The sequence below is a fragment of the Molothrus aeneus genome, chromosome 5, assembly GCF_037042795.1.
Source record: "Molothrus aeneus isolate 106 chromosome 5, BPBGC_Maene_1.0, whole genome shotgun sequence".
NCBI classification, from domain to species: Eukaryota; Metazoa; Chordata; class Aves; order Passeriformes; family Icteridae; genus Molothrus; species Molothrus aeneus.
In genome coordinates, this window is record NC_089650.1 from 21,316,697 (window position 1) to 21,342,334 (window position 25,638).

Consider the following 25,638-nt stretch of genomic DNA (forward strand, 5'->3'; position numbering starts at 1 on the left):
GACTCATCTGAGGGGATTCCTGCTTGAAGCAAGAGAGGCTGCCACATCATGACCTTGCCCACTGCTGTGGTGGCGGCTGCAGAATGACGTGATCACCATTCCTTGTCACGTCCTCCCAGTGTTTGCGTGGCAGGGAAGTGAGGCAGAGGAAAAAATGATCTCGTGAGTCAAAACTATTGCTGTTCTGGGGTTTTGGACGCATGAGTAGCATGCTGGCATTAAGCCTGAGCTTAAATCTGGGAACAAGTTGAAGACTGGCAGATACACACTGGCTCTGATGTGCCCCTGAGGTGACCCAGAACAGAGACTCGGGACAGTTGGCCAGGGACAATGGGAGGAGCTTACACATTGTGGCATGAATTTACCTGGCCTGGCAGGCTCTACTAAGTGCCTGCAGCTTCATCACTGACCAGTCACCTGGATAAATGGTCTCCTACCTTGTGCCAGCAACCACTGATCTGCCTCTCATTTTCTTTGCACACCTGGAAAGCGGTTTTCCTTTTGCCCTCTCAAATGGACTGTCTTTGCCTGCCCTAAAGGTTTGCTCTGAGGATGCAATAAACAATATCCTTCCAAAGTTATTTTTAAAAATCTTTTTCTCCAAACCACAGTTTTCTCTCCCAGTATGGTCAAAGCTGTGGGGCTTGTGTTTTCCACCCCCTGCAGTGGGATTATTGAAGCAGTAACTGTGCTGATGGTCAAGGTGTCATGTCCGAACTTCACTGAGGTTAAAATTAAGACAAAATTTCAGGCTCCACTCTGGCAATCATCTGGAGTGCCCACTTTACTGGGGCAAACCAAGAGGCAGTTAGCTAAACCTAATGGATCTGATCCTCCATGCAGATATCCTGCTAGGTACAGAGGGCTTGCAAGGCCTATACTCAATGCTTCTAAGCTGTTATGAAGTTACAACAAGAAGAAGTGAGGCTCAGGAGGACCTAAAGAGGATGAAGAGGAAATCACAGAGCGAACCAGTCAGTTCCCATAGCTCCATCAAAGCCTTGTCTCTGCACTGGTGGATGAAACCCTGGCACAGACCAGGTGACAGAACCTTATCATGCATTACCCTTGGAGCTGGCAGGCGTGCATGGGCTCTGTCACCATCCGTAACTTGCCTTGGAGAGAGGATGAACTCCTTTGTGCCTGAAACACAACCTACTGGGAATTGAGACCTCAAATCTCACAGCTCCTGGAGTGTAGCAGACACAAATTCAGGCCTCATACATTTCAGTGGATACTATTAATCCTGAAAACCTTTACAATAACCCACTGTGGCACATCTGCAGGGCTGTAAGTGTCAAAACCTAAGTGGGTGGAGTTGGACAGCACAGGCAGGAGAGCAGGCAGTTCTTCGTGCTGGAGCCAGTTTTTTGATTGATTTTGCTAAAACTCTTTTGTGTTAAACAATTTCTGGGTCATGGTGAAAATTTCCCTTTGTAAAAAAAACCAAAACAACAACAACAACAACAACAAAAACCCAAACAAAACCAAACCAAACAACAAAACAACCTCAATATGAAAAAAAAAAACAAAAACATTTGCATGTTCCTATTTTTGTGCTGCTGAAAAGGTGAAAATGTTTCAACAAAACATCTCTTCTCAGCAGCAGCAATGACAGAACTAGATATGGATTCAGGAAAAAGGTATTTAACTGAAAGCAAGAATAGTACTTCAGACAGCATTGTTTTCCTGTTTCCTGATGGAAGATTCTTTTGGTCAAAGTATTGATTGGTTTAATTTTACATAAAAGCCCTGAAGGGAGTACCAAACCCCCTTTGTCTCTAACCCCCCCCCCCCCCCTCTGTCCTCCATCCACTGATGAAAAACCACCAGCCCCCATTCTTTGGGCTGCGCACGCTGGTAAATCTGTGGAGCCTGAGCATTCTGTCCATCTCCATCAGCTCGAGCTCACACACGTGTGCCCCAGCATTCCTCCTCCTCCGGGGCTGCAGCCGGGCTGCGGATGATGCGGGAGGATGGAGAGCATCCCGCGGGCAGCTCCCTCGTGGCTCTGACCCGGGTACCATGTGCGGGGGAGCTGGGGATGCTCGTTGCCATAGCGACCTCTGCTAAAATGCTCCCCCCTCCCCGCGCCGGGATGCAGCCCTTTGCAGTAGTTCTTGCGTGTGTGGGGGAAGGCCGGCGGTGGGGTGCCCCGGGGAGGCTGGAGCGGGGCTGACACTGCCGGGGAGGCGGTGGGGGAAACCCCCGGGAGTCCCGCTGGGCAATGAGGCCACGCTGCTGGCTGCCCGTCCTTCCCCCGCCCGCCGCGGCTGCTCCAGCCATCCCTCCCTCCCTGCCTGCCTCCCGCCCATCCGCGCCTGTCGCCTCCCGCTGTCGCCCAGCTCTCCCGGCGCGGGGTCCCTTCTCCCTGGCACTGCCTGGCCGGGAAAGGAGCCTGACTCATCCCGGCTGGCACCCGGCAGATGCCGGAGGGAGCAGTCTCATCCCGCCGCCCTGCACCCCTGGAAGAAGGTAGGTGACAGGTGTCAGGGCATGTAGCGGTGCGTGCTGGGGATGCGGTGCATGGCAGCGAGGTCATGTCTGGGTCCCCAGCGATCGGCAGCTGTGCCCCGGGCTGCAGCCTGCCCCGGGGTGCCAGGTCTGGGGGAATCTCCTGCGGTCGAGGTAAGCCCACGGCTTGTAATGCTGCAAAATGAGTTGTGCTCCCAGCCATGCACATGAGAGGGTTCTGTACCCAGATTCTTCTGTGAGCTGTTCCCAGCCTCCCCCAAGCAGTTTGTGCCCTGCCACTAACAACGTGGCCCTGTCACGAGTGTACCCACAGCACCTCGGGGGCAGTGGGAGGCGGCATAGGGGATCCACGGGTGACATTGAAGACAAGAAGCTGGAGTGAGGTGTAGCACAGGTTTAAAAGGGGTCAGACAGCTTATCTATATAGGACATGGTTTTGGATGGAGGACCAAGGACTCTTGTGTGTCTTTGGGGGGACATGGATGTCCCACTGCAAAATGAGGTGCTGAAGATCAACTGGTCCGGCAAGGTTAAGGCACATTTAATATCTGCAGAACTGCTCCAGAAAGCTGACATCTTTAAATGAAACTCCATATTTTCAGTATTTGCAGCCAAAATCTGCTCACCTGCCTGACAAAAGTCAGTTGCTTCTGCAGACCAGCCCTGCAGAGGCTGGGGGAGGGCTTTGACATTTCATCCAGCACTCAGCTTGGTCATGATGAGGACCCTTCATTGAGGGGGTGGGGATGGTGAGCAGCATGAGGACACAGCAGGACAGAGCTGCATAGCAAGTAGACTGAAGAATAGGTTGCTGGCGAGGAGCTAGGAAATGCTGGCTCTACTAGTGATGGAGGAAGGATGAATTGGGAAGTGTACAGGGCTGCTTTTTATTGCAGTGCTTTTTTGGATAGCAGCTTCACTCACACATTTGGAAAGTGGATGATCAGGGAAGCAAATGAGGTTATTGGCTTTCCTCCCATCAGCCCAGGAGGTCCAAGCTGAACTCACCTTCACAGTGTCCCTAATCCTGCCCATTGCTGTTGTCAGCCAGGGACAGATAGCAGCTGCTGAGACACCTGAAAAAGGGGTGTGCAGCAGCAGCCTGAGATCCCCAGAATGTCTGCAGATGCAGCTGGAGGGTGCAGGGGGTGCAAAGGAGCTACTTTGACAGACTGTATAAGAAAGCTGTGCTGAGGGGTTTCTGGCCCAGAGTCCAGTCCCAACTCCCGTGGGGAGGGGTTTGTGGAAGGGGTTTGTGCCTAATTCCTTACATGGTCCCCTAAGGTGTTTTAAGGGAAGCCCCACAGCTCCTCACAACACCTCTGTGATGTTGTTGGAAGTTATGGTGGGAGCTTTCCTCAGCAGTTGTTCACCTGAGGAAGGCACAGGCAGCCATGAAGAGGCAGCAGCAGTGCCCAGATCAGATCCACGCCAATAAGTGGAGGAAATCAGGCATTTTCTGCAGTTTCTTCTAATGGTAATAAGAACTGCAGCTTGTTTCAGATTTTACCCTTTGACAAAAAAGTTACTGTTACAGGCCCTCCTGGGACAAGAGGTGTCCAGAAGATAAACACTGCTGGGCACATTGGAAAAAACTGATGGCTGTGGTATTAAAAAAAAAAAAAAGAAAAAAGAAAAAAGCCCAGCCCCTGGTGTGAAAAAGGCACCAACCTTATGGGCCAGGAGCAGGGAAGAGGATGGAAATGCTCAGAGTTCTCCCCAGCTTCCTTTTAACCTGCCCTGTGCAAGGAATTTGGGGATAGTTTGTTATTGCAGAGGGATGACTTGGGCCATGGTCAGACATGACAGCTTTCATCTGTCTGGAAAAGCAGGAGTTTGATGTGGGTGCACTTCAGTGTGTCCCCACTGAAGTCAATGGGCATTTCATCATTCCCGCCAAGGGGTGAGGGTTACAGAAAGCCCCCTTTCAGGACTGCATTTTTGTGCCTGAGCCTGGCACCACTGTGCTCTCCCAAGCCTGAGGGTGCCAGGTTTAATCCACCAAAGCCTTTAACAAGCAGCACATTTGCAGTGAAAACCCAGAAGATCTAGTGCCTGTTGAACTTGTAGCTGTGCTTTTTGTGTGGGATGTTTTTTGATCCCCTTTTCTGTCCTTGCATGATCCACACCTTGCCTGTCATTTTGGTGCAGAGCAAGCAGCAGAGCTGAACAAGCTGAGTACCTTTGCAGGTTGCAATGTGGGTTGCTGTCTCCCTCCCAAAGGATGGGGATAAGGGATGGGATCAAATGTGATGCCATTACATATTTAAATGGCCCTAAGTTAGGGTGCATGCCCTAAGCATGGCATCAGTAGGGCTGTAATGGTAGGGAGAGAATGTGCCAGGGCACCAGCAGGTTATGGGACTGAGACCCCGTTTGTTCACCCCTCCATGGAACATACTAACAGAACAAACCACAACAAGCCCTGACCTCTGGACAAGGAGATGTTTGCTCCTTCCTGCTCTCCCATGTTTAGCACTGGGCCAGCAGCAATCACACAGTGTGGTGTTGTTTTGTGTTCCCCAGGGCAAGGCTGCTCCGGACTCACCTCGCACCCGGCTGGCCAGGGGTTCTTGGCAAGGCAGATCGGCTGCTCCCGGTGAGTGCCCCCTCTGCATAGTGGCTGATGTGGTGGAGGGATCTCAGGTCTGCTCACAGACTGGTGCTGAACCAAGGATCCTGAGCCCTGGCAAAGCAGGACCTGAAATAGAGGTGCAGTAAGGGAGGGCTCAATCCTGAGACAGACCAGCTCAGACTGGGAATTCAAAAGGGTAATGGAGTGTCAGGGGAAGCAGATTTTCCCTCAAGCAGGAGGTGAGAAGCAGCTGTATTTACTCACTGCCTACCTTTAATCACTGGCAGCAGGGCTGGGGGCAAGAAAGCTCAACCCTCTCTGTGGGGAGGGAGTAGGATTGACACTCCCAGCAATGACCCCAAAAGCATTGACCTCTCCCAGTGGATGAGGTGTCTTCATGTGCAACCAAGCATGAGCCAGGTGCAGCAGGGCTGTGAGGAGGGACTGGGCACTGCTGATGAGGCAGATGTCTTATGATCAGTCTTGGTGGAGGAGGTGGATTTGGGTGGTGAAGGTGTGTTTTGGGTGCTCCCACTGCATGAGCTTTCTCTCCTTTTCTCTGGCAGCCATGCCCCACTTCTTGGATTGGTTTGTGCCCGTGTATCTGATGATCTCCATTCTCATCCTGGTGGGCTTTGGAGCTTGCATTTACTACTTTGAACCAGGACTCCAGGAAGCCCATAAGTGGCGAACACAGAGGCCAATCATGGAGCGAGACCTTCGGAAGACGCTGATGATTCGGGACAACCTGGCCTTTGGGGTGCCTGAGGTCTGACAAGCTGCCCATTGCAGCCGGAGGAATCTCTCCTGGGTGGGCAGCAGACCACAAGCCTCACTAGGGATGGCAGTCCTGCCCTGGTAAAAGTGGGGCTGGTCTTCACTTTGCTCTCTGCTGATGTGGGTCTTGTACTCATCACTCAGCATTCCGCCCCATTGCTTCTTAGTCAAGATTTGTTTGGCTGGGCTTCCCATGTGCTCACAGCTCTTCAGCCAGCCAAGGACTTTGCTCCTTCCTGTGGCCAAGACTGACTAACCACTCAAATGAAATATCCCTTGTTAATCACTTGAGTTTGAGCTGCCTGGCACCTTGACAGGATTTTCAGTAGGAAAGGTACCAGGTTTTGCAAAGGGATACAGAACCTTGTACTCCTATTCCCTAGGTTAAATCTAACACAGTCTGTCTAAGTCCAAGGGGTATTTTGGGGAAAATAAATGGGGTTTCAATACAAATTGTTGCTTCAGCTGAGCTCTTCCCAGCACCCACTCTTGATGCTAGGTGGTGAGCTTGCTGAAGCTCTCTGCAGAGGGACTAAGGGCTCAGTGAGCCTCAGAGACTGAACGTCTTTATCCTTGCTATATGCACACCCCTTCTGTGTCTGTTTGGGAGATGGAGAACATCCATCCCTACATCCATTCCAGATGCACCACTCTGAAATTAAAGGTCTTTATTAAAGAGGTTGATTCAAGTCCTGTGTCAAGCTAGAACATTCTGCAGCTCTCCATGCAGGGGTGCTGCCAGACTTACCACATCAGCCACTCCTGATCTGCCTGACCTCCTGTTCCTCTGTCATGGAGGGAGATGGGATAGTCTGTGAAGCTACTTGCACTTGTTCACTGCACTGCAGAGCCCTTGGACAGGCACTCCTTCTTAACTGTTTCCCAATGAGAGCTGTGAAGCATCCCTCAGCCCTTTTCCCCCCTGCATGTCTCTGAGAAGGAACATTGAGCCTGCCAGCTAAATGGGTCCATTGTACCACCTTTGCTTTCTGGACCCAAGCCATATAATGTGGGTCTGGCACAAACCCCCATGTTTATAGGCTTCCTGCACTGTCATGGGGATGACCAGCCACCAAAGTGCTGTATGAAGCTGTGACACTGGGCTGAGAGGGATATCCCCATCCTCTCTCTCCCTGACAGCCCAGTGCAATGCCCAGTGTGTACAGGAAGGCTTGAGAGAGCAAGGAGCCTGTTGCAGGAGGTTGTGTCTCCTCTCCTCCCACCCCAACATCCACCCTTTGCAAGCATGTAGGTGCAATGGTGCTACCTGTGAATGCTCTGGACACCGAGGGATCCTGTGTGCCCCTCTCCTGCATTTCCCAGGTATGTTAGCTGGTGCCACCATCCTATGTGCACGTCTGTCCATCCTGTGCCATCACCTGGGCCAACCAAGATATTGGCAACCACATCTCCAGCGTTCTTCCATTGTTATGGCTCTGTGCTCTAGTCCCCAATGGCTCCTTTCAGCAGCAGGGTTCCTCAGGCCAGCTGTGAAAATCTGCCACAGCTCCTGGCTTGTGTCACTCAGCCTCACCTGTGAATCTGGGAGCAGGAAGTTTTCTCCTCCATTCCCAAAGAAAGAAGGAGAGTTCACTGGGCTGCTGTGAGTGGTTTATGCAGGGAAATGCAGTGAGTGGGATTACCCCTGTGCCCAAAGTTTTGCCTGCCCTGGCAAGGAAAAGCTCAAAGCACAGGTGCAGCCTGAAAGTTGGTAATTCTCTGGGGATCCAAGTTAATTTTTATCTCTAAGGAATGGATCAGGACATCCTGCAAATATCCTGGGTCTTCCTGGGACATTTCATCTGCCAGACTGCAATTGCATTGCCATTCTTTTCCACACCAAAACTAGGCACACTGGCAGGAGCTTTCTGGCTCTGTTTCAGACAGAGGACAAGTCAAGAGTCCTTTTATTCAGCCAAGTGACATAGAGACTGTGATGCAAGTACCCTAACTGGGGAGTCTCCCTCAGCAGGGAAATGCAGTGAATAGGATTACTGCTGTGCCCAAAGTTATACTTGCCCTGGCAAGCAAAGACTCAAAAGAGCAGGTGTAGTCCGAAACAGATATATTTCTGTGACTTGGGGCTGTAAATGGAAATGACAAGGGGCTGGGTTGCATGGCATGATGTGCCACCCTCAGCTGCCTGGCTCACATTCCCTGCCCTCTGGCACATCACAGCCATATCTCCAAACACCAGCTTAGAAACCTGCTTCCTCTCCTCAACTCCCTGATGGGTGGGATTGCTATGTAAATAAACACAACTGAGCTGTGTGGTAGCATAAAAACCTCTCCACTGGAGTGAGGGGCTTAGAGCAGTCAGGAAGAAGTTGAACTGGAGGAAGGGGAGCCTGCACTCACAGGGGTCCCCTCTCCCCTGCTCTGTGTTCTCCTCTGCCTGCTGCTGTACCTGTGTGGAGCTCCTCTGCCCATGACTCAATGTAGAAACTGAGCAAAAGAAGACAGAAACTGGGTGAGGGCTGGATTAGAGAAAACTAATTGTTCATCTCCTCTGGCTTACTTTGTGTGCTGTTTAGCCCTGACACAATCAGCATTAAGCCAGGTATTTTCCATGGCTATGAAGGACTATTCTGTCAGCAGTGTCAAAGGCTTCCGCAGTGGAAGTGTGTGACAAACTGCTTGGTTGATGCTTTGTTTTCCTCTTGTTCCCCCTGGGAGCTGCCTCCCTCCAGCTCTGGGCAGGCAGCAAGGAGCAGTCTGCAGTGAGGTTTCCTTTATAACAGGGTAGGTCTCCATCCACCTGGCTCCTGTGCCAGCTACACTGCCGGGCTGTCCTGGAATAATTAAAGCAAATGCTGCCTGAAAACTGAGATTGTTTCTCCTCTGTGGGATCTGTGCAGCCAGAAAGACCTCAGGGAGAAGGAAATAGTCACAGATACTGAATTAAACTGCATAAAGAATCAGAGAAGATACTTATTGCTGGAAATACTACACAGTATCAGGTTAGTTTTTTTCATGTTTTCTGTCTCTTTGCCCTTAAAGAAGCAGAGAACTCACACTGTCCTGAGCTCTGCCTTCCACCAGCATTCCCAATGACTTGATGTGGGTCATTGGATGGTGATTCCTCTTCCGTTCCCTCAGCCCTGGTCACCTAAGGTCATGCAATCATTGTCCCTGCCACACTGTAGGTGCTGTGGGTGCCTATCTCTCCTTCTCTTTGCTCCCATTTGCCCATGAAACCATTCATATTCTCATCCCATCCCACCAAAACACCTTTCTCCTTTCCTCCTTGTTTATTGTGTTGCCCTTCAAAACCCCTTACAGTGAGGAAGGTGTAAAGTGGCAAGCTGAATCCCTCTTGACCCTGAAAATGCCACAAAGCTGGCAAAATTAAGAAACAATCATAATAATGATGATAATGAAGAAGCAAAAGAAAATCAGAATAAGGGAATGAAGCAACAACTTGGACAAACATCCAAAAAGTGACCACTGAACTTGTGCAGTGGGATATAAATTGTTGCACTGGAATATGCCATTTGAGGGGGGAAAACTAAGAGAGGAAGGGAAAACATTTCAAAAATTCAAATATTTTTAATTTTTTTTTAATCACACCCAGTGTCCTTGGAAGCAGGCAGCACAGGCCTGACCTGACCTCTGCATCACTCCTCCACCTCCTGCCATGGGAGCCGGCCAGGGGGTCGTGTTGTGGAGCTGCCCATGCTGTGGAGCTGCTGGTGGCGGAGGTCAGGAAGGTGCTGGTCATTCTCAGGAGTGGCCATGGCACCCAGCGTGGGAGCGAGCCATGCCGGCCACAAGAGCCCCATTGTCCCGCTGGAGGCGGGCTGGCCGGACAGGGCTGGAGGTGGGCGCTCGAGCATGTGGGTGACAGCAGCCCCAGGGAGCTCTGCATCCCGAGACACCACAGCCCTGACAGCAGGGACGGCCTGGGCCCAGCCCGGCCGGCACCCCCTGCCCTCGCACCTCCGCTTCCAGCCCGCAGCCAACCATGGAGGAGGAGAACGCCCTCCCTCGCAGCTGCCTGTCGGCCCCCGGCAGCCCCAGCGGCCCCAGCCGCATCCCGGGCCCCTCACGGCGGCGGGACGGCCCCTTGGCCGTGGCTGCCCCCACGAAGCGGAGCTGCCTCTCGGTCACGCTGCGCCGGGCGGCCGGGCCCGGGGGGCTGCCCTGGGAGCGGCTGCGGGGCCCGGCCCCCGTCACCCCGATCCCCCCGCGGCCCCGGGCCGTGGCGGCCGAGGGGCCCCAGCGACACCGCAGCTCTGACGGGACCGAGGCCACCCCGGTGGCGAAGATGGGGCTGTCCTACGCCCCACTACGCTCCGGTGGGTCTCTGCTGACGGGAGAGGCAGAGGGAGGGAGGGAGGCACCAAGGGGTCCCTTGGCGATGACATGAGCCCAGCATGGGGCAGGACCCTTCAGGAGAGGTAGGGTGATGAGAGGGAGGACGGGGGCTTCCTCCCCTTGGAGGGATTTCCTCTTGACCCACAGCGGAATCAGGGGTGGGCAGCAGCTGGTGCGGGGACAGCCCGTGTGCTTGTGAGCCTGGCACCCAGCAGGGAGATGGGCAACTTGTGGTCGCCGTGCCAGGACATTTTCTGGGTCCCGGAATGCCTGCCTGCCTGCCTGTCTGTCTGTCGGAAGCCAGTCTGTCCACTGCTCAGCCTAGCTCGGGGTAACTGCTGACAATTACTTCTAAATGTTCCTGTAATCTGCAGTGGGTGCAGTTTTCTTTTTGTCCCACAGCACTGCAAAAACATGAACCCCAAACCCCTGCCGAGTCTGCCAGGCATCCCACAGCCTGGTCCCCACCCAGGGGCGTTGTCTTGTGGTGGAGGAACACGTGGTGCTCCTGTCATCCCACTGACTGGAGGATCACAGCATTCCCAGGTGTTGGTGCCCCAGCACAGCATGACAGGGACACAGTGCCTGTCGGGGCCAGGGTTCACAGATGTAGGAGAAGGACATGCAAAGCAGGGAAAGGGCATCCCCCTCCAAAGATACAAGCAGCCAGAGGCAGCCACACGGCTCTCCAGGCACAGGTATGTCCACGGGGCACATGGAGGTGCCGGCCAGAGCACAGGGGGATGTGACCTGTGTACCCCAACATGGTCCAAGTGGGAGGACCTGTCCCTGCTCGCCACACGCAGGCACACACAGCTTTGTACACACACACACGCACGCAGAGGGGACAGCGCTGGCTCTGCCTCTGCGCCTTGGGCTGACAGCCAGCAATCACGGTGGTGGAGGAGAAAAGATTTCTCCCACCTTCACAGCAAAGCTGAAGGGCAAATCGCTTTTGATGAACCAAAACATTCTCAATTTCCTCCCTCTGGGAAAGCAGGAGATTTTGCAATCCCCTGATCCTACGAAATACCTAGGGGCAAAGAGCGCCCTTTCTCAGCCCTGCCGGAGCTAAGCTGTGAAGGGTTAAATATGCCCCTCCCTAAACAAGCAGAGATGCTGAAAAGGCTGGGGAATTGGGAGGGAAAAGGGCAAGAAAAGGCCTGGGGGGTGTGGGTGTGCAGTGAGGGCCCCTCCAGGACATGGGGGCCCCATCGGCAGCGGCCCCTCCAAGCCCGAGGCCATGCCCCCCCCGCAAGTCAGGGAGGCTGCCGGGGGCCTGGGATGGAGCCGGGGGCCTGGGATGGAGCCGGGGGAGGGTGCGCGGGGGGAGATTTTGCGGAGATGTTTAATATTCAGGTCACATGACGATGGCAGCAGGAGCAGCACCAGCATCCCCGCTCTGCTGAAATAGCCGCTGGAGAAGGAAGGGAAAGAGAGAGGGGGGAGAAGAGGACACAGGGAAGAAAGACAAAGGTAAAAGCAAGTGGAGCTTTGTAGCCCACCGTGCTGCTTCATCAGCGTCAGGCTAGAAAAGTGGGGGGAGACCCACCCCCTTGGGAGAGGATTCGGAGACAAAGGAAGCTTCATGTTCAAAGGTAGGATGCTCCGGGCTTGGCAGGGCTGGGCAACGCCAGAGGGACACCGCTGGGGCTTTTTGCGCAGGCATCCTCGGCCGTGCCCCCACGCTGCCCAGCTCTGGGCATGGGGGAGGGATAACCCCGGAGGGCAGTGGGGGAAATCGGTCTCGGCTTTGTCTTTCCTGTTTGTTCTCCTTGTGTGAAGAAGGAGCAGGGCTGATCGTGGTGCTGATGGGGAGTAGCTAGTGCCAGGCACTGCTTTGAAAGGAAGGGATAATCCAGCTGGGGAGTGCCCACAAACTCGGCACCTGGCTTATCCCTTGCCAGTGACAGGCAGTGGGGATGTCCTGTGCCTCTCCCTGAGCATCTGCACAGGAGCCAGCAGGAATGCAGGCAGGGGCACAGGCAGCTGTGGTGGTGTGGCTGCCATGGTCCAGGGGTGCTCAGCATCCTCTCGCCTTGTGATACAGCTGTGCCACCCAGGGGGTGAACTGGGACATGGGACAAGGATTGTATGGCTGGAGAGCAGCACCAAAGGCATGGCTGGGGCTGTGGTGGCTGGGCTGGGATGTGCCCAGCTCCTTCACCTCCAGCTTCTGCATCTCCAGAGAGGCTTTGGCACACGCTGCCCTAGATTTCACTGCAGCCGGGCTCTTGCCCAAGCCCTTTGCAGAGTGCTGAGGGGAAGAAAGGTTGCTGTCAGGAAGGCTGCAGCAGCCCAGAGGATTGGGGTGATCTTCAAGCCAGGCAAAAAGATCTGGTAAGAAGAATGGTTCTGTTCTGTACTCTGAGGTCACGCAGTACATCCGGCAGGGCTCAGCCATTGCACTGCACAGCTGAAAGAAATGCCCTGGGGTCATCATAGGAACTGAGGAGGGAAAGGTTTTTTCCAGTGGAGAGATGCTCAGTCCAGCACCTCTGTGGATCTGAAGCAAAGCAAGGAGCACGTCCTGATGGCCATGAGCTCCAGGGAGGCTGTACTGCTGAAGCAGCTGCTTGCTTTCTTTCCTAGGAACCTGGCATCACCCTTTGAGGGCCTGCTTCTGCCAGCCACCTTCAGGTTTTGAACCCATTCCTCCTCCCTGTTCCATGTCTACATGGAACAGGGAGGAGGTCCAGGACCGTGTGGGTGGAAGGGGCTGGGGTGAGATGTGAGTGAGGATCACTGCCTCCAGCTGCAGAGGGACAATCTTGTGCTGCACCAGAGGAGAGCTGCAGCGAGGCCATCCATGTGTTACATGGGGGTTAAATAGCTTTTCCTTGCTGGGAGCTGGTTTGTGGTGAGCACTGTTTGCAGCTCTCCCTCCCTCTTGCCAGACAAAGGATGGGAAGGCAGGGGGAGGGGATGTGACTGTATCTGGGTTATCAGGACATAGTAGATGTTGGTCCCCACTACCTGAGCCCCCAAGGGACCTGCAGGGCCACCTCTGACCCCACACAGGTCCTGTGAACGTCAGAGCATGAAGGGTGGTACATCAGTACTGGTGTCTGCTGCTGGCCACAGATGCCGGCCTTCCAGGAGGACGTTCTGGGGTGGATCAGTGGCTGTCAGAAGCAGGAGCTAGCTGGGACCATGGGGACCTCTCTGGGCACTCATTCTGGTTCTGCCTGTCCCTGCCTCAAAAGCTGTGCAATCCCTTGATCCAGTCACATGGAGCATCTCCTGTGAGCCAGATATTATTCCCTAGTAGCCCAGCCCAGGGCCACCTCATACTGAATCTGGGCAGCAGGGGGGTATCACCAGCTACAGCCCTCTTAAATGAGCTTCTCTTAGCACACAGAACAAAGCAGCAGGGAAAAGGGGGGCCTTGTAAACAGCATATGTAAGTGGTTAACCTTGGCTAGCCCTCTATTCATTAGCGGCTGTAGTGCCCTCTCACTCAGTCATTACAGGGAACAGCTGCAAGGGCTACGGGATGTGCCCAGGACACAGAATGCCACCCCTTGATCAGCCACTCAGTGTGCTCAGGGGGCTAGAACCATTAGCTTTAGTGCACATAAAACAGAGCCACTCCCAGGAGAGCAGGCAGGCATGTTTCATGTCTCAGGGACAGCTCTGGTCCTGGTTTTGCACACCCCAGCAGGCCGTTCCTCAGCTGGCTCCTTGAATTCATCTGTGGGAGGCAAAAGGTAAAAAGTCATGTGCAGAAAGATGAAACCTGGGCAAATTTCTGCAAAATGGGGGCTTCCCTTCCTGAGGCTTTATGGGAAGGAACCCCACACAGAGAAGAAGGCAAGTGACCTAGAGGAGAAAAGCAAGTGACTTTCTCCTGGTCTCAGGGTTTTCTATAGCTGCCCAAGAATGTGAATCTGAAATATCTGCCCTAGTCACTGCAAGCTCCTGGCTCCAGCACTGAAGCTTGCAAAGGAATGGTCTTGTACTATGATGTCCACAGCAGTTAGCAACATCTCCTTGCTCTGGGCAAGGCTTTCCTTGGTGAGATTGAGGGATGAATTATGAACCTCTTAGTGAGCCTTGAGGCTGACAGCAAATTCCCTCCTTCCTCCTCCCTGTGTAAGAACAAGGGTTGAAGGAATAAAGGAGAGGGCGACAGATTCCCTGAACACAAGCTACCACCCAGGCAGTGAAAGGGTCACAGTCCACATGGCCCATGTTCTGCACCCATCCCATGCAGCTGCTCAGCTGGGCTTTCTTCCCATCTTGACCTGTTCCCTTCTACCTTTGGAGTTTATTTGCCCCCATTTCTCCAGTAGCCAAGTGCCTCACTGGGGCCACAGCCCCCTGTCCCTAATTCCCTCATTGTTCTGTTTCTCTCTCTTCTCCCACTCTGAGGGCTAGGTAGGAGCCCAGCAGGGCTGTGTGTATGTGGGGTGTATGTGGAGAATGGTGCAACAGCAAAAGGGACACAGCACAGCCACACAACCATGATACAGGATATAGGTGATGCGGGCAGCCTGGCAGAGAACGAGTGAAGGGTAGGGTGCAGGAGAACTGGCTGGCCTGGTCCCCTGTGCTGTACCAGAGAGATGGGCTTTCCTGGCTCACATCAGCTTTGATAAATCTGAAAAAAGACAACGGGAGCCTCAAGGGATGCTTCGTCAGCAGGAAAGGCACATACTAGTTGTGATGGGTGTGAGAGAGGATTGCAGCTGAGAAGCACTTGGTGTGGCAGGCTGCCTCCTCCAGCAGCTGCCTGGCAGCGTGAGGTGCTCCAAATTGCCAGTCTGACTCAAGCCAATGGTCCATCTTGTGCTCTGGTTGCCCCAGGGTGCTGCTCGCTGCTTCAGGAGAGGCTGATGATAGTCCAGGGTGCCTTCACTCGGTGGGGGAAAGCAGGAGGGGGGCCATCCTGCCACTGACCTCTCCTGTGTGGGCAAGGTGGAACAGAGGTGGCACAAGAGCCTTCAGATGTTACCCACAGTGCTGTACATGAGTGGCTGTGCTACCATCGTCTCACATGGGGGAAAACTCCTTCTCCCAGTATAATATAAAAGACTTCCCAAGTCGTGAAAAGGAGCTGGGTGGAGGCACCCTTCTCCCTGTCAAGGGTGACCCTTCCACAATGTCTTTCCTTAGCACGTGACAGGGGGATATTGCAGCTTACAAAAAATGTAAAGTCTTCACTGTGTAGAACAGCCCTTGTGTCAGCACCGGAGCTTTTATGTGGGAATGCCAGGCAGGGTCCCCATTCAGCCATGGAGCCTGCTCCAGCCTAACCCTGTCCTTGAACAAAATCTCTCTGACCTCTTCTCAGTCTGTCTCTGCCTGGCTTGACTAAGCTGTGACAGGAACCCCAGATTGGTGCCATCAATTTCACCAGTCCAGCGACTTCTGAGTCATTTTCCTTGTGAAGAGAGGCATGTGTCACCACCAAATGGCAGTCGCCTGCCTAGCTGCTCATGATTCTGATAAGTGGAGAAAAAAACCTCTGCCAAAATGATGGAAAGGGATAATTTAGTGTGAGATACTTGAACTGAAGTGGCATCCAAAACAAATGAAGTACTTACCAAGCAAAAATGCATTCTGTCTCTATCCTGGAAAAATAACCCTCTAATGAGACAAAGCATGGGGGAGTCAAGTAATTAGAGTGGGAGAACTCTAGTTTGCAGCTGGCTTGTATATGAAAGGTATTTGATTCCTATCCCCTTCATCTTCCTTTCCAGATTCATCCCTCACGCCTGCCTTCCCCACCAATTAGAGCTTTTCTTCCATGCCCTGTCCTCTCCCAACCTCCGCTTCCTCCCAGTGGGTGGGAGCTACTCATTAATGAGACAGAGATAAATGGGTGAGGCCTGCCCCTAGCAATGTGTGCCATCACCCAAAAAAGGTCAGGGAGGCTGGAAAGGCCTCAGGGTTTTCTTTTTACCCTATTGTTTTACATGGAAGAAGTGAGGAAGCAGAGATGAGGAGGGACAGATGCAGATAATTAATTTTCTGATCATGATGATTAGTTTCTTGAGTATGACAAAAACCATTGGTCTATGGGTGGGAGGCAAGCACAGAGATTATGGCCATGCTTTCACTTCCACCACTGTCTTCCTCTGAGGAACTCAGCCTGTGCAGGAACACAGCCAGTAATGCAGCCACCTCTGGCAAGGGCCAAGCATGCAAGTCCTCGTGGTACATCCCAAACTCTGTTTCAATGCTAGGACTTGACACATAATTTTTTAAAGTCTGTTCCATCACAAATTTATGGTGAACTTGGAGGGGCAAAATGCTGATGATCCTATTGAGAACTGGGAGATGAAAATAAGGAGATGCACCTGGAACTTTGGGCACCCAATTATCAGCCCAGCCATCCTTGCTGCCCCTGCTCCTGCTGTTTAGAGGGAGCCATCAATACGCTGCATTCCCAATGAAACCCCCTTCACCTCCTCATCTGGAGTGGGACACAGAAGAGTGTGCTGGAAACTCAAGTAGATGTTGCTCCGTGATGAGCCTTACCACTAAAATCTTGACATTCAGTTATCCTCAATAGCTCTTGAAAAGGCTGCCCAATGCTGCCCTCAGCCACTGTGACAGGTCAGCAAGGAGGCTGTTGTTACACCTCAATGATGATTTTTCAATCTTTGTCCCCGTGCAGGACCAGTGGACAGCAAAAACGAAGCAGCCATGTCTGAGCTGGTCCCAGAGCCACGACAAAAACCAGTCGTACCAATGAAGCCCATGGGCATCAACACCAGCTTGCTGGGCTACATCGGTATCGACACCATCATTGAGCAGATGCGCAAGAAAACCATGAAGACAGGTTTTGACTTCAACATCATGGTTGTAGGTAGGCAGAGACCAGCTGAGGAACTGGGAACCATGGCCAGGGACTGAGGCCAGGTGGGAGAGCAAGCCCTGCTGGGAGGGCACGAGGGAGCAGGCAGAAGTTGTTCTGAGGGAAAACAGAGCCTGCACAAGGCAAGGAGACACCTCCAGCCCCTTCCCCTCCCAGCCTGGCTCTGTTCCTTGGGCCTGCTGTCATCACCAGGCTGTGGCAAATGCAATCTCTGCAATCTCTTCCTCTCTGCAATCTTCAGGTCAGAGTGGACTGGGAAAGTCAACACTGGTAAACACCCTCTTCAAATCTCAGGTGAGCCGCAAATCTTCAGGCTGGAACCGGGAGGAGAAAATCCCCAAGACAGTGGAGATCAAAGCCATTGGGCATGGTAAGAGCCAGGCTGCTGGGGTGGAAGCAGTACTGATGTCTCGGCATAGCCTTGCAGAAGATCCCAGCAGTCTGTGCAAAGAGTTCTTTGGTATTAGGCAGCCCTTTCTCCATAGGAAGCTATAAAGGACAGTTTAGATGGCCTCAGAGACAGACAAGGCTCTTCTTAAACTGATAGGCCCCTGTTGCCACAGCCAAAAGTGAGGGGTAGACAAATAGACTTCACTAAGACATTAGTCTGCAGTTGTGGATTAAGCCTTGCTGTAAGTCATGTTCACCTGCAGTTACATTTGATAAGCTACACAAGTTGCATTGTTGGTTCTCATCCCAAGCCTGGTAATGCACATCTTCTCACAAAGCATCAGAACAACTCCTGTGGTGGTGCAGGGTAATGAGCATCATCTCAGATTCAGGATGATGCATTAGAGGGGAGAAGTTGTGTTAGGGTAGGTACTCCCTTTGGGCCACTGACTGAGCACAAATCCATTTTCCTGTGACAGAGTGGTGTAAGGTGGCTTTTGTGTCGATATTACCAAAATTTGGGGTCAGACATGGAAATGAGGGTCACAATTGTTGAGGCATGACACAAGCTGGTCTGATTATGCTTGCTGGGCAGGGATGAGGGCAGAGCTCTCTTGTTCCCTTGTGGGACACAAAGACATGTTTCATGACAGAGCATGTCCCCAGGGAGGAGTATGATTGTTTGCAATTTTCCCGCAGTCATTGAAGAAGGTGGTGTCAAAATGAAGCTGACAGTGATTGACACACCAGGATTTGGAGACCAGATCAACAATGAGAACTGGTGAGTTTTACAAGGTCAAGGCCTTGTGTCTCAGAAAGGGCTGAAGTTAAGATGGTATATGAGTGACTGTCATCTGCTTGGCCCTTGAAAGCATCTGGGATCCTATTGCACTTGGGGACTGATAATGGGGCTGTGGGACTGTGAAACCATGGGTCTGTGTGTGACTGGGGGTATGCACATATTACATGGTGAGTGCTTATTTCTGTGGCCAGTTACAGAAACTCTTAATCATCTGTGCTGATGGCAAGATGCTTCAGGTGGATTTTTTTTAATGCCTGAGACTGTTTTGCTCCTGTCAGAGCTGGGAACACTGTGGGCAGGAACACGAGGAGATTTGTACCAGTCTATTCATCTCTCTTTCCCACTCTAACAGCTGGGAGCCTATTGAGAAATACATCAACGAGCAATATGAAAAGTTTTTGAAAGAGGAGGTGAATATTGCAAGGAAGAAACGAATTCCAGACACACGCGTGCACTGCTGCCTCTACTTCATCTCTCCTACAGGGCACTCGTATGTACACTGTCCCTTGTCCTTCCTCCAGCCCTTGGTGCCAGCCCTCTGTGCCAGATATACACCCTACACTGCTGCACCTCAGACATGGATCCAGCAGGACTGGGCACTGTTTAGCCTAACTTTGGGAGCTGTGGGGCTTGAAAGGGTCTAAGATTACAAGAGCGGGAGAAATGCCACTGTGGTTTTTGGGAGAGGGCAGAATGGATGGGAAGAAGGAGATGAGAACATGGTGGCAGCAAGCAGGGTATGTACAAGGGAGGGTTCACTTGTGCCCTGGCTCTTGGACAGTCATTAGGATGAAAAGCTGGGAGGGTAAAAAGTGACCCCTTCCATCTTGTTCCCTCTTGGGCTGCAGCTTGCGGCCTTTGGACCTGGAGTTCATGAAACATCTCAGCAAGGTAGTGAACATCATCCCAGTTATTGCTAAGGCTGACACCATGACCTTGGAGGAGAAGACCGAATTCAAACAAAGAGTGAGTATCTCCTCTTCTGGATGGGATCCTTCCCTGCCCTGGCTTGGAGGTGGGAGAAATGGGTGGTATCCTTCTTCCTGGGATTGCAGTGCAGTCCCCAGGGTGTGCACAGAGTCCAGTGCTGGGTTGCTGGGTTAAGTCCTAAAGATGCTGCTGTTTATATTTCTGAGGGCATCTGTTAGAGAAGGAAGAAATGTGTGTATCCTTGTGATGTCTTGTGATATGTTCTGTCATGGGAACTGGAGAGCCAGGCAAGTAACTGAGGTTGGGAAACAGACTCATCATTGCTGCCTTGTGTTCTCACTTTATTGTGCACTTCCTTGGGACAATCCCTCCAACTTCTGCCCACTGGAAGGATGTCCCAAGATGTACTTGCCAACTGCCTTCCCTTCAGGTTTGTGCTGCTTTGTGCTCCAAAATGTCTTTCTGATTAGGTGCGCAAGGAACTAGAAGTAAATGGGATCGAGTTTTATCCCCAGAAAGAATTTGATGAGGACTTGGAGGATAAAACAGAGAACGACAAAATCAGGGTAGGAAACATTTTATTGTGGGAGGGGAAGGGTGGATGAGGAGGGCACCACATTTTGTTCTGCACTTCAGCATTATTGCCCTCACATATAAGAAATAAACTGCTTTTTAATCTCCATTCCTGTGGTAATTGCAGTCTCTTTCCAGGGATATCTGTAAAACAGAGTAAAGCAGCAGTGAACAGCTGCACAACCCTATGGATCACAGAGTCTCCTGCACTCTGTGCTCTGGAAACAGATAGTTTCTCCCTGTGCTTAGAGATATCTGGGTCCCCAATAGCTTCACCTACTGTCCTACTTCCCTGGAAAGCTGCATACTTACTCCATTTCTGGCTTTCCTCGGTATATTTCAGCCATTAAACTTGATGAATGTTCATGTGGCTTATGGGGAAGGATTATTTGAGTCCCGTCTTTCTATTGTAAAGAACTACAAATCTGTCAAGAAATACTCACCTTGAACTATCCATATGAGCAGCTCTGGGCTGACAGATCCTCCTTCTCTGGTCATTCCCCTCCTCAGAAATGCTGGAGATAGGTGCAGAAAAGCTCTGCCCCAGCTCCGGAGCCCTTGGCACTGCTCCAAGCTACCCACACAGCTTGCTGGGGTGCAAGAACACCTGGAAAGCAAGAGTCCAGAATTCTAGGGATAGCACTGAGGGGTGAAAAGGACAGCCAGTGAAGTTTTGCTCTGGAGAATCTCTTCCCTTGGAGAAGGCCTTGTGTTTGTTGAGTTGAGAGGTGGAAAGGTGGATGGGGAACCATGGTGGTGCTTGTCTCTGGAATGGGTTCAATGGATCTTTCCATGTGTCTCTCCCCAGCAGGAAAGCATGCCCTTTGCAGTAGTGGGCAGTGACAAGGAGTACCAAGTGAATGGCAAAAGAGTCCTGGGCAGGAAAACACCTTGGGGAATCATTGAAGGTAAAAAACCTCTTGCTTATGGGAGCTGAAAGTATTGTCTGCAGATCACAGTAATAGACAAGGGTCCAGATAGCATGTCCTGTGGCTACCTTCCCATCCCATTTGTGACAAACTGCTTGAAACCAGCCAAAAGGAGAATTCTAAAATACCTGTGCCAGGAGGGAACTGCCATGGTCTACATGGTGCCACTGTCACCACCTGGCAGAAGCTGGAGCCACTCTGAACACCATGGTGTGTGAAGCTAAGCTCCTGAGGTTGCCTTGGTTATCAAATGAAAATTCATGTGTGACTGCTCAGTATCTCTTAGTGTGTCTCCCCAGTGCTCAACAGCGTGGCGTTCAGACAAGTGTCTGTCCTTTCTGAAGCATGCAAGCTCTACCCACTTGGAACCTGCCCCCATGGCAGTGACTTTCCCATGCTCTATAACCACAAAGGGGCTGTTAAAAAATCAAATGTAACAATTCCTTGCTTTCTTTTCAGTGGAAAACCTCAATCACTGTGAATTTGCCCTACTTCGAGATTTTGTCATCAGGTAAGGTCATGGTCATGCACCAGTTTGCTTTTGATGTGCTGGGAGTCTTCCTGAGATCCAGTCAGAATGAAATAGCCCCTACTAAAAGGGAAATAAAGTAAATTTCAGGCAGTGAAAGCTTATGCGGTATAGGGTTGGATTGAGTTAAAGGGTAGATATTCTAGTGCCTCTCTTAGTGACACTGTGTCAGGTAGGTGCTAGTTTTCATGTATGAGCTGGATGCCTGGAGAAAAGCAGGATACTACCACCCCTCATAAGGTTGCAAAAACTCCCATTAAGGGAGTTTAAAAAAATCCCATTAAGGTTGCAAAAACTTTTATTTGCTGCTGACAACAGGTCAGTAATAAAGAGGTCACTACCACATCCTAGATTGTTTCCTTCCAGGTTGAAGGATGTGCTAGAACATATGAGCTGGAAGTGAAAAATCTTCATATTTCAATTGCTTTCATTGTCCTGTCTTATTTCTACTCTGTTTCATGAAGCTGCCTCAGCACAAATTCTGCAGGAGAGCTGTAGATTCAGGGTGACCTCTCTTCCCTATAAAAAGAGAAATACAGTTCAAAACCAAAGCCCTGTGGCTATTTCCACTTGTGGGTATGGTGCTGTTGAGACATTTAGCCAGGTACAATGCTTTGACATCACCCTACTTTCCTCTTTTTGTTTTGTAATACCTTCTGCAGCAGAGGTGCTTTTCCAAAGTCTTTCAGTAAAAACATCCTACCCAAATGATCATCACAAAGCCTGTAACAATCCAAGCCCCCAAGCTGTGTGTGGAGGTCAGGGATGATGCTCACAGCAGTGTTCTGCAGCTTATGATCTGCAGTGAACCTGATACACCTCCTGTTGCTTCCTTGCCTCACCACTGCTTCAGATAAGCCCCAGTCTGCTCTGACACACCAGGAGGGCCAGTGGCTGGGCCAGTTGCACAGGTGAGAGAAGGGCAGAGCACTGGCAAGCACAGCCAGGAACTTCAGCCCGTGTCCTGCATCCTGCCTGTGTGTTCTCAAATGCTGATGCTCTAGCTCTCAGTTGTGTATGATGGCACCCATGCTATCCATGCAGAAAGAGGGGCAACAATTATTAGCTAAACTGACTGACTGAAAAAATCTTCCATCTATTTTGGGAATAAAATTATCATCAGAAGAATAATACTTACTGTGCTGATATTGGCTATCATATCCTCTTTCCCAACCTACTTTGTCCCCTTTAGGACCCACCTTCAGGACCTAAAAGAAGTGACCCACAACATCCACTATGAGACCTACAGGGCCAAACGGCTGAATGACAACGGAGGGCTGCCCCCCATGACTGTGGAGACAGAGGAAAACCACGAAAGTAACCTGTGAAAGAGCCTCCCCCTCCACGGTCACCTGGTGACTCTGGCCAGACAACCCGCCCCTGCTACCCCGGCTCAGCCACGGGCCTGTCTCTGCAGCACGTGGGAGTGAGAGGATGCGAGTGTGAGTGCGTGCGGCGTGCGTGTGCCTCCCTGTGTGCCGGACAGGGACAGGGCATCCCCCCGGCCCTCCCAGAGTGTCCCCATCCTCGGTCTGTTTGTGCACAGTGCACTGTCCCCCAGCTTCCCTGCTCTCCTTTCTGTGTCTCAGCTGTGTATCTTGTCTGGGGGAAATAGTGTTGGGGGGGAAGGATTTCTAGGGGCGTGGATTTTGGAGGGGGGAGGTGTGGGGCATGCTGTAGTCCTGTTTTTATCACTTGGACACAAGGCAAGGAGAGACTCTGGGAGAGATGGTGGAGTCAATGCATGCATGTTTCAAGAGATGTCAGCAGAGATTTCTCTTGGATCTTCCCTGGGTGTAAAGGCAGCTGGTTGGTCTGAGGGCATGGTGGCCTGGCAATTAATCCCCTTTTCTTGCTGTGGCTTCCCAAGGGGAAATGGCAGCTTGGAACAGGGTAGATGAGAGAAGACTGGCACTGTTTTGTGGTTCAGAGCAAGTGACTGGTGGGAGGAGACAGAATTAGTTCTTGGCCTGTAGCATCTGTTTGAGAAGCATCAAAGTACTTGGGGAAAATGGATATATTTTCCAAAAGAAGCAAAACCCCGGGGGAAAGAATGTGTTCCTGCTGCAGAGGGTGCATTTGCCCTGCCCAGCACGAAGGTCAAAAGCCACGCTTATGTCACAGGCATTCGACTCTGTGCAGATCAGACCAAGCTGTGCTGGGGTCACCCCAGCTCAGGGAGTCACCCCATGGCCCTGCTGCAGTGGTCTCTCTCCAGCAGCACTGAGCAGGTCCTGGCCAAACCCTTCCCCACAGATGGCCCCTCTGCTGTGTGAGCACAGGGAGGACAGTGCCACAGGGAGTCCCTGCTGGGACCTCCCCCAGGGACAGCTCCATGGCATACCACCTTGGGGATCTTGGAGGAGTGCAAAGAGCCATGCATTGAGAAGCACTGGGCCAGGGTGGGGCACAAGAGATACCTCTTCCCCATTCTCCTCATTGAAATGGCTGCATTTGCTACTGTAGCAGTGCTGTTCCTCTGCTCTCTTACTGTGCCATGTCCTCCTCCACTCCTGTGCTTTTGTCCTCATTCCCTTTTAGCCCTCCATAGCTTTCTTCCTTCTTTTCTTTCCTGTTTTTTATCCTTTAAGTCTCTCCTTCATTTCTCCAAGTACTTGAATATTCCTCTTCTCCAGGCTGTTTCCTCCTTCTCCCAAGCTCTCACACCTTCTTAACAATGTGCTTTTGTGTCCTGTTGAGAAGCTGTTGTTTTACCTTTCCCTGGAGGGGATGGGGAGGGAAGGTAAAGACCTGTGAGCAGAAAGAGGCACAGTCTGGGTGTCCCTGAGCGAGGTCAAAAGTGTCAGGGCTGTCTGGGCAGAAGGAAGGAGGGGAGAAGACCAGAGATGTCCTGAGGCTGGCAGTGTCTGCCTGTCACGTGGCTGGCAGGGGCTGTCCCCTCCAGGAGAGTTGCCAGCCACACTTAAAACGCACACTTGGAATGCCGTGGCCTGGCACTCAGCAGGGGGAAGTGCAGGGCTTGGGATGGGGATTGGAAAGGCTGGCACTGGAGGGAGGAGGAAGAAAACAGCAAATGAGCAGCAGAGGATGACTCAAGTCAAACTTGATGTTGGTTGATGGAGCTGTGTGGGGGCCAGGGCTGGCAATGGGGTTCTCCAAGCCTTAGCAAAACTGTCGGGAGCGTGTGTCCATCGTGTGGCTTTCTCTGGTGATGTCACTGCAAAGCAAAGGTTCTCTTCACTCTCACTCCCACCTGTCCACACAAATCAGCCATTCTCAGCAGCACTGGGATGTGAGGGCCATTCCAGCACTTCCTCGTCCTTTCCCCACCCACGTTCACAGCTCCTGGTGTTCCTGTATGCAGTGTGTGCATGCAGCCTTGCACACCCTCCCCCTGCACCAGGCTCCTCGGTCCTGCAGGGAGCAGGAGCCTTGTCACTGGTGCCAGCAGCCATTCCATGGACCCCTGCAGAAACCATGTGGCCACGCTGCCACCCATGCTGCCACACAGCTGGCCCTGCTCAGCCCAAGGACATCAAAGATGTGAACCTCGTCAAAGACACTGCCAGGGCTCTGCTTCTTCACAGCACTGAAGCATGAAGCCATGTCTCATCCCTTCACCCTGGGCTACAGAATAGTAATCTTTATGGCTTTTGGGCCCAGCCAAGGGTTAGGGTGGAGATGCAATGCTGCCCTGCTTAAAGAAAGCAAAAAGCAAAGCAGACCCACGCAACAGAAGAGAGAGACTTTCCTTTGCCTGCAATGTGGATTTCAAGGACAAGGTTGTGTGTTTTGCCCTATAGGTTTAGGAATTTTTATTTCTTTGTAATAACGTGGTTTTTACACCCTGCTCTGTAATTTCTTGTTGGATCATAGACTACTTTTAAATGATCCGTAAAACCTTGTGAGAAAAACATGCTCAGGTACTCCTCACTGCCATCTGCTCATGCCGATATCCTACCAGGAAGTCTACAAAGGGCAAAAACAAAACAAAAAAAAACCAAACAAACAAACAAAAAAAAAAAAAGAAAAAAAAGAAAAAAAATCCCACGTGGCATGACAACGGGAGATACTGTTGGGAAGAAGCCTCTGTGAATGGATAAGCTGGGAAAAGTCTGAATCGAGCGCCACCAGCTGAGTTCCAGGATAACCACAGCAAGTCAGCTCTTCCCCTGAGATATCCCGAGTGATGCTGCAGAGGGGAAGAGTCTAAACCTTACACCAGAGAGGCCCGCTCAGCACATTCGGAGGCTCATAAGCTGTTCAGCACAGAGGCCGATCGCCAGAAAAACTTTGCCAAGCCCAGCAAATGCTGGGCAACTTCCACCAAGGCAACCACGGCAGCGAACAGACGTGGTTGCCCTGAGCAGAGAGAGCCAGAGGAGCGAGCAGGACTACGTGTAGGCACCAGTGTCTGTGGTTCGTTGTGCGGCCCGGCGCGGGGCCAGGAGGGGCCGAGCGGGGCCACCCCTCAGAGCCACCGGCCGCCATTAAACCAACACGGCACCGCCTCTCACTTCCGCCTCGCTTCCCTCTCACTTCCGCCTCGCGCGC

The 25,638-nt window shown here is 52.0% G+C and overlaps 2 protein-coding genes across 4 annotated transcripts; both read left to right on the top strand.

Annotated features, from left to right (window-relative positions):
- The first annotated feature begins 2,126 nt into the window (after positions 1–2,126).
- On the top strand, positions 2,127–6,503 carry SMIM45 (small integral membrane protein 45). The gene is made up of 3 exons (XM_066549904.1): positions 2,127–2,475; positions 5,002–5,074; positions 5,617–6,503. Exon 3 carries the CDS (start codon positions 5,619–5,621, stop codon positions 5,823–5,825), a length of 207 nt encoding a protein of 68 aa, XP_066406001.1. The 5' UTR covers positions 2,127–2,475; positions 5,002–5,074; positions 5,617–5,618; the 3' UTR covers positions 5,826–6,503.
- Positions 6,504–10,738: 4,235 nt separating this feature from the next.
- On the top strand, positions 10,739–25,600 carry SEPTIN3 (septin 3). Of its 3 annotated transcripts, none has more exons than XM_066550876.1 (11): positions 10,739–10,842; positions 11,504–11,742; positions 16,770–16,961; positions 17,212–17,340; positions 18,060–18,141; positions 18,515–18,652; positions 19,011–19,128; positions 19,563–19,658; positions 20,477–20,573; positions 21,054–21,105; positions 22,316–25,600. In XM_066550876.1, exons 2-11 carry the CDS (start codon positions 11,733–11,735, stop codon positions 22,449–22,451), a joined length of 1,050 nt encoding a protein of 349 aa, XP_066406973.1. In that variant the 5' UTR covers positions 10,739–10,842; positions 11,504–11,732; the 3' UTR covers positions 22,452–25,600. The 3 variants fall into 3 exon arrangements, with proteins under 3 accessions (XP_066406973.1, XP_066406974.1, XP_066406972.1); XM_066550877.1 differs by having other exon boundaries at positions 11,504–11,620; positions 20,474–20,573; XM_066550875.1 differs by having other exon boundaries at positions 10,740–10,842; positions 20,474–20,573.
- Positions 25,601–25,638: the final 38 nt, after the last annotated feature.